General features: G+C 33.0%; 1 protein-coding gene across 3 annotated transcripts; it reads right to left on the bottom strand.

Annotated features, from left to right (window-relative positions):
- On the bottom strand, positions 577-4,623 carry LOC105158440 (ethylene receptor 2). 3 transcript variants are annotated; one of them, XM_011075204.2, is made up of 4 exons: positions 4,450-4,623; positions 4,058-4,144; positions 1,664-3,537; positions 577-1,275 (listed from the first exon to the last, which is right to left on the bottom strand). In XM_011075204.2, the coding sequence occupies exons 3-4, from the start codon at positions 3,392-3,394 to the stop codon at positions 739-741; spliced, it is 2,268 nt and encodes a 755-aa protein (XP_011073506.1). In that variant the 5' UTR covers positions 3,395-3,537; positions 4,058-4,144; positions 4,450-4,623; the 3' UTR covers positions 577-738. The 3 variants fall into 3 exon arrangements, with proteins under 3 accessions (XP_011073506.1, XP_011073508.1, XP_020548394.1); XM_011075206.2 differs by having other exon boundaries at positions 4,058-4,130; XM_020692735.1 differs by having other exon boundaries at positions 4,058-4,623.

Genomic DNA, 8,582 nt, shown 5'->3' with positions numbered 1-8,582 from the left:
CCTAATACAAAAGTACTCCAAGTAGAAGCAAGATCTCAGCTTTTTGCCCTTTGGGATGCTAGCATATGTAGTAAATGCAGTCGTCTATATTCATCTTTCTTACAAAACTGCATCGCTACGCCATTAATGCAAAAACTAATGCATATATTACAACGAAAACTTCAGGCAAAGATATTGACTGTAATAGAAACAAATGTAATAATTTCATCAAAAAAGGAATATACTCCTTTACAATTGCCTTAGATTAACCAAGAAGAGAATGTAATCGCCAAAGAAGAAACGTAAAAAGTCGAAACATGACTAACATCAAGCTAAAGTCAGTAGATCAATGCAGTTGTACCAGCATGAAAAAGAAACACTGCCAGTTTATGGTTAAGTACTCAACAAAAATTTTCATCGACAAATGTACATCTGTACCAAAATTAATTACAGTAAGATGTGATTGTTTTAAATCTTTTGCATGGAAAACATGAACTTTCCCAACTATGTATTGCATTCTTGAAACAAACACCGATTAGCAAGCCAAGTGATGTTAGAGCCATGAAATGCTGAGAAAAAAATTTAAGGCATGGTGCATGAAGAGAATGAAATGCAAATTTTCTATACCATTTTAACTATCACTGTTTTCTATGTAACATCTCTCTGCCGGACTGGTCCAAGTAGCTGTTTATAACAATAAATTTCTCTTTGCTAATTCTTACAAGGTAGCATTAGTCCACGAGGCTCGTGATGTTGAGACTAAATTTTATTGGCACGCAGCAAGATCCGCTTAAGCTCGTCGGCAATCTCTTGAAACGCACCTGATTTCTGTATAACGCCATTCATTCCAGTTTGCAGGCATCTATACCTCGTATCTTCGTCGTCATTTGCGGTCAAGGCAACTATCAATGGTGAGCTGTGGCTATGAAACTTCCTAAGTCTCATGGCAACATCGAGGCCATCTACGTCCGGCAAATGAAGATCCAGAAGCACGATTTGACACGATGACAAGGGACCAAGAGCACTCAGGCATTCGTATCCAGATGAGACAGTAGATACGATACATCCCAGCTTCTCAAGGAATTTCCGGGTTACAGCTCTATTTACATCATTGGGGTCAGCTAGAAGAACTTTCAGGCCACTGAAAAGTGAGTATGCATGCACATGATCTGAAGCTTCACCATGTTCGGAAATGCCTCTTAAAATGGATGACCGGACTCGAAACCGCAAAACAAGAGCCATGCTTCGATCGAAACCTTCTGGATTAGATATCACCCAGATGTCTCCTTGCATTAACTGCTCATTGACAATAAAAGAAATTGTGGATACAGTAGAAAACAATAAATGCAGGAATATACCTCGATAAAGAATCATTTTTAAGAGAATAATAAACACATGCAAGAGCCGTATAAAGAATTTAACAGGAAATTGAAACCAATAAAGAATGCATCCTATGCCTTTGCAGAAAGATACCAGGATCACTCTAGCAAACTGTCTTAGAATAAGATTGGCAGTGGGCGAACAGATGAGATAGAACAAAGGCCATAGCTAAAAAGCAGTCTTTTCTTTTTTTAATAAAAGCAAGATGAAATTGAGATCTTTCAATTATGTAATGAAGCCATATTCATCCAGATACGAGCTTTATATGTCAATAACAATTCAATACAGATGGTGGCAGACATACCTGAACTAGTTTCCTGCATGCACTAAAGCTCAAGCCTTCCTCAACTGCATCACGGTATTTATAGCCACCAAAAGGGATTTCAGGAAGTATGTACTTTGCCTGAGAGGCAGTATGGCGAATCCCAACTTCAACCCGCATATGAAGATACCCATCAGATGAGTTTGATATTCTGTGGCCCCGTCTTTGCTCGTTTTGTCCCTGAGTTCCACTGGCTGAATACACTCGTAACATAAGGCTCCCTCCTCCTTTGCTTCCATTCAGCAGATTGCTAACCATATGTAAAATAACCTGAAATACTCTTCTTTCATCACCAACGATATGATTTGGCAAGGACTTCTTGACATCAATCTCAAAATTGTAACCCCTATAAGAACAAAGACACTTGGAGAGACAAGCAGCTTCTTTTATCATAGAATGCAATTGAAAATACCTCATCTCCAGAGGAAATCTTCTTTCTTTTGCCGAAATATCCATTACATCATTTATTAAGGTCGAAAGGACATTACTAGTCTTAACCATGGTATCGACAAGAAGCCGCTGCTCGCTTTTTAAATTTTCGTCCTGCAACACAGACAGCAGGCCCAGGACTGAGTGCATAGGCCTTCTTAAGCCATTACTCATTACCATCTGGAACGCATTCCGGGCTTGGCTTGCCTTTAATGCATCTTGTTTTGCTTGTTGTAATGCTCGATTTTGATCCTCTAATTTCTCTCTCATAATTTGAGACTCTTCAAGAACTGACGCATGCGAAAGGGCCACAGCGACTTGGTCGGCAACCACCTCTACTATTTCAAGTTCCTGGTGGCTCCAAGATCTACCCTGTCCCCCTGGAAGAACCAAAACTAGAATGGCATAACAGGCCTGAACCATCTCCGGCGTCCCACCTTTGAAATTAGAAACTCTCAGCATTGGCATCCTAATTGCAGCTACAGATCCTGGTTCAGCCATTCCTCCACTACTTGCAGCAGCAAGGGCCGAATGAGGAGTGAGTATCTTCACTCCACCGCTTCCCTTAATCCCTCTCACATCAGGGTCACTTGTAGGAATAGGTGCGGTGAAGTCTCTTCCCTTCAATTCATGAGTTAGGTCCATTTCTGTTTTACCCACATTCGGCATCCATACAGCACAGTTCTGCAAATTTAGGGTCTTCGATAGCTCAACCAAAGTTGTATACAGTATTGTATGCCGATCAAGAGACTTCCGGATCTCTTGGGTTAGCATCCGAACATGCCAGCCAGCTTCTTTCTGCTTCTTTATAAGTCCAACCTCCCGATCAAGATCCCAAGTCTTCTTCTTCAGCATAAACTCTCTGACCTTGACTTTCAGCAATAACGGAATGAGGGTAATAAGTGTTATAGCAGTTGCAAAAGAAACCAGTGCAGTGAGGAATTTGAAAATAGTGAGAGCAAGCATTAGCTGAAAAGGGTGAGGTCCATAAGTCCAGCCATTCAGTAAATGAGTCATTCCACAGAGGACGATGAACGAAATGAACTGAAAAAGCACCCATTTGAATGGAATAGTTGAACAGCTAACAAAGTAAAGCAGCTCCACAGGGATGGAGAAGTAGGCCACAGCAATCAAGAAATCACTAACTCTTTGGCATTCCATAATAGTATCGATGTTCCAAGATCCCTCTTCATCACAATTACAGCGAGGAAACCCATTATCAGCAGCCGATATGGAAAGAAAGAACAATAAAATCAACAGCTGTGATACTAATGCCTTTAACATTGCATCCAAAGCATTGATTCCTCACTCCATCTGTTTCGGTTTTGACTATTTATCTTATTTAGCTTCCCAGTGCAGTTCAATCCACAGGTGCAAGATTGACCATTCCTTCACAACCACACCATAGAACTCCAGATATTCATTTTCTGTTTAAAAGATGTTCGACAAAAAAAAAATGAAAAACCTTAAATTAGCAAGAATATACATTTTGCTTCTCATCGCAATATGCATGCACATTCATATCATAATATGAATATAGAAGCATATAATATTGTGCCATACACCACACCCATACTTATGATATAAGAAATAAACAACCCACATCAGACCCAAAAAGGATCTGACCCACCAACTATCCAAAAACTCAGAAAAAATCCTATTATAGTAATCAAATTCTGCTTTATCATCTATCGTAGAACTAATCACACAAAAATTTCCACTATAGACTGGACTTGACAATACAAGCAGATAAATTTACCAAAGATCATAATTAAAAATTTAAACACAAACAACTAAAGTAATAAAAACCCATTAACCAAACATTTAAAAAATAAAAAATCAAAATCAACTAAGTGAGAGAGCGAGCGAGCGAGCGAGCGAGAGACAGAGAGAGAGAGAGAGATGAAAACCCAGAAGAGAATCAAAAGAATGAAGAGAAAAGAATACCTCACAAAATGTAGACACTCTAAGTTTCAGATCTTTAACTCAGCATTCCATGCAGGCAAATTTGGCGCATCACCTGATTACCTAAAACTGCATTGATATCACCGATCGAAGAAAAAAAATAACAAAAAGATTAAAAAACCGCATGAAGAAAACCACAACCCAGAAACAAACCCACTGAAGAACATTTTCCCAAAAAAAAATAATCAGCCAGGACAATTTAAAATTTTAGGCCTCCGCTCTTCTTTTTCCCTATCGAAATACAAACTTAAACACACAAAAGTACTGAAACTCCTTCTTAAGCTCCACACACGCATTTGCATCTTGAACCAAACAGCACATGACTACTCATCAGGGTTGCAAAAAACACTGTTAGCCTTTTCTTTTTTCTTTACCTTTCTTCTTCCAACTCTCTCTCTCTCTCTCTCAAAATCTGTCGAAATTCAAAAAGGGAAGTTTCTTAGAGAGAGAAGAGTGGGGGAGAGTGTAGATACATGTATTACTGAAATTTATACCCAGAGAAAAAAAAAACTAGAGAGAGATATTTGTGAGTTGTGAGAGCACTGTTGTTTGCTACGCAAAGGAAGAAAGCAAGGAGTGGGGTGGGGGTGGAGAAAATCTAGAGGGGGTGGGGGGTCGGTGGGGCCCGCAGGGGTTACATGAAGAGAACTTGGACGCACTTTTGATTATTTTGTTTAAAAATAAATAAATAAATATCCAGGAAAAAAAAAAAAAAAGCACTTGTGTACTATGTTTGTAAGCCTCCTTATTTATGACTATGACATGACATCAACTTTTCTTTCTTGAAAAAATTAGCTCTTGTACTACGTGGTTTTTTCGTGCATATAATAAATATTTTTTTATATATTAAATTATATTATAAATAAAAAATATATATAAATTAGTACATTATATTAATATGATGAAAGAAAGAAAGAAATAATAATCTATATAAGTTTGTTATTTTATCATAAAGGGTATGTTTTACTTTACACAAATTTGGTGCGGCGGTGTCATTAACTGCCGTGTGTGAAAGTGGAAGGGCTTTCTTTTATATTAGTATAGATAACAAATAACATAAAAAAAAAATATTTATTTTTGTATTTTGTTAGAGTACATAAATTACATTAAATTTGAAAATAGTTTCTAATGAAAATTCGTATTTAATACATACGTTAAATATGTCTAATAATAATAAAATTATATTAAGTGGCGTGAAAATAAAAGTATCATAAATTAGGTTATGGAATCATTTTTTGTATTATGAAATATTTTTGACAATTTTGGTGCAATACTATCCAATTTTCATATGAATTTTCTAATTTATACGAATTACTGATCGCATTACGCTAATTTAAATACAAATATATTGCATCAAAGTCGTGTTTGTTCTATCCTTCTGTATTTATTACATTGCAAGAATTGTATCCCTATTTAATATTCCCTAGTCGTCATTGCACATGATTTTCACGAGCATATAAAAAAAAATTATGATGTAAGACGAAGAGAAAAAAGAAATTTGTAATAAGAAAAAAAATAATTGTGAGAAAAAAGAAACATGGGATGAGATGACAGAGAAAAAATTTGTAAGTTTATTAAAAATATAGAAGTTTGTAAGAAAAACAAACATGGAAAAGTTTGCAAACAGAGAATTTTTTTTATAAAAATTGTGAAATTATTAAAAAAAATTTAAAATTACTATTTTGATCAAATTTATTTTTAAAAAAAAAAGAAATGAGTTTAAGGGTAAATTTGAGTATTCAAAAATTGGTACGATAAAAGATATTTTTTTATATCAGTATAGATATTCGTACAACACAACAAGGAGAAATCAAGTTGTTAATATTATCAGTGTCCTATTTTCTTTTATATAGGCAAAAAATGTAATTATGTATCGATTTTTAAGTATATTGGTGGGGCGTTTGGGGGGGGGAGGTGTTATAAAAGCCCTTGGCTTGTCGAGGGAGAAACCACCAGTTGAGCAATGTTGTACAGTATGATCTTATTTTATTAATAAAACTTACATTTACCCAAAAAAATGATATTTTCCCCGACTATGTATAACACTGTCAAAGAAACTAGGTCAGATCCGTTGAGGTCATGCCCGGTATGGTTATTTGAACGGACAAATCAGTAACGAAAAAGTATTAGGTTAGATATAATAAGTTTAGGCTACAAGTATATACAATCTAAAATTTAGAAGAAGAAAAACTCCTAATTTTTAAGGGTTAAATATGATTTACCCCCTTATGTTAATTGAAAAGTGCATAAAAGCTCCTGCGAATTGCTTCATTTTCAGTATCACAGGGGTAAATTGTACTTTATATTTTTCACTTTTTCATTAATATAAGGGGTAAATTGCATTGAACCCTACTTTTTAATAATAATATTAATAAGTTCGACCAATCATATAGTGAATTTGAATGATGCCACATGCCTCTGCATCAAGGGTCCATATTTCACGTCGTAAGGCCAGGTCGGACCGAGCTGATTCAGAATCGTGCATAAATGTATGAACCCCTTCTGGAAGGGCACAAGGAGAATAACATTTATATATATGGACATATCTATACTATTATAAGTAGGACATACATATAATAATTATTATTAATTGACAAAATATATACGGACTAAAATACCCTTAAGTGTATTTATTTTTTCCGTCTCCTTAAAATTAATTTGGGTCGATATTTTTTTAATTCAATTATACTTAAAACTAATTCATTTTTATTAATTTGATTAATTATTTATTTTATATTTTATTTAATTAAAAATATAATAAAAATTTAAATAGTGTGTTTCGATACGATAATTAACTAATATACATGTATAGACAATATGTGGTATTTTTCACGTGGGCCATTTCCGGTTGAGTAGTTACATCTCAGGTATACAAGTGTGGAACAGTGTAAAGTTTTGGGCTTTCGGGTCCGGGTCCAAACAACAAGGTCGGTCGGGATCCAATATTAAATTGGTGGGTGGGCCCAACATCCGACCCGTTGACCATCTATTTAGTGGCTGTAAATGAGGCCAGCTCAGCTGATTTATTTGGAGAGGAACGCATTCTTTTTTAAATTTTGTCCTAATTTTTCAAAGATAATTCCCATTATTTTCATAAGAATTCTTTTTTCTTCTAAAATTTTTTGCAATTGATGGATATTTTTAATTGTGTGGGTTTAATTTGCTATATTGGTTTTTTTTTTTTTATGCTGTTTACAATTTCGATCGATGTTTCGTTATACGAGATATTGTCCATTTTAACCTCGTATAAGTCTCACAATTTTGTTTTTAAAATGCACCTCGCTAGGAAGAGGAGCATAATGGTTGGAGTTCTCTAAACTATTATTATATAATATTTAACCCCCTTAAATTAATAAATATAACATTTACCCTCCTGGTTGAAAAAAATTACTTTTCATTTTTTGAATAATTATATTTTTCTCAATATATTTTAATATTTTGCACATTAAATCATCACTAAATTATTCTCAAACTAGAAAGAATTTTTAATAAGTGAAGAATTTAAATTAAACATAGCGTAATAAATTAATATATAATAGATACACAATAAATATAATATCCCAACAACTAATGTAAACTTTTGAAAAGAAATTTCCAATATATATATATATATATATGTGCTTGCCAAAAAGTTAAACACTTTTCGAAAAGAAAAAGAATCAATGTATTTTATCATATTTTTAAAAAAATATATTAAAAAATAGAGATGTAATTACTCATTTTTATTTATCGATTAAATAGTTAATGATTTAATTTTGTTTACCTATTAATAAAATCTGTTTACATATTCTTTTTGTATTTATTATACGTATTCATTACTTAATTTTGAGTCTGTAAAATGTCATAAAATTTGAACTATTTAACTTACTAATTATATTTTATTTTATTATAATTCAAATATTTTTTTTTCAATTTATAAAAAATTATAAACTTAGAACGCAAAATATTAGAAAAAAGAATCCGTTGAACTATATATATATGTATATAATATATAAAGACAATATTATCCAAATATTGAATTGTAGTGGGTAAATGTGATATTTTTAATTTAAAAAATAACTATTATATTAAAACTAATTCAAAAGCAAAATATATTTAATCCTAAATAATAATATATATATATATATATGTATTAGCAACATATAGAGATTAAAATAATAAATGTGCCAAAAATGAGTGGATTTAAATTCATGACTATAATTCTTAATTTTGCCAACTAAATTAAGTGTGTTGGTCTGCAGAAATTATTTTATTATATGAAAGGACTAACACTTAAATTAAGATAAATGTTATATTGACATGATGGTTTCCAAAGTTGTTGTTAATATATGCCAACTTGTCGAATGTTATTGTCTTGAAATAATAAACAATAGCTTGTCTTAAAAGGCTATCTTAGGAACACATTAATTCAGCATATGTACATTAATTTATTAGTGTTTTTGTCGTATTTAAAGTCAACGCTTTCCTCATAAAATAACATATCCAAATTCTCAATTTTAAACAAATG

Source organism: Sesamum indicum, linkage group LG3 (assembly GCF_000512975.1).
Source record: "Sesamum indicum cultivar Zhongzhi No. 13 linkage group LG3, S_indicum_v1.0, whole genome shotgun sequence".
Lineage (NCBI taxonomy): Eukaryota > Viridiplantae > Streptophyta > Magnoliopsida > Lamiales > Pedaliaceae > Sesamum > Sesamum indicum.
This window is presented reverse-complemented; position numbering and strand designations above follow the sequence as displayed.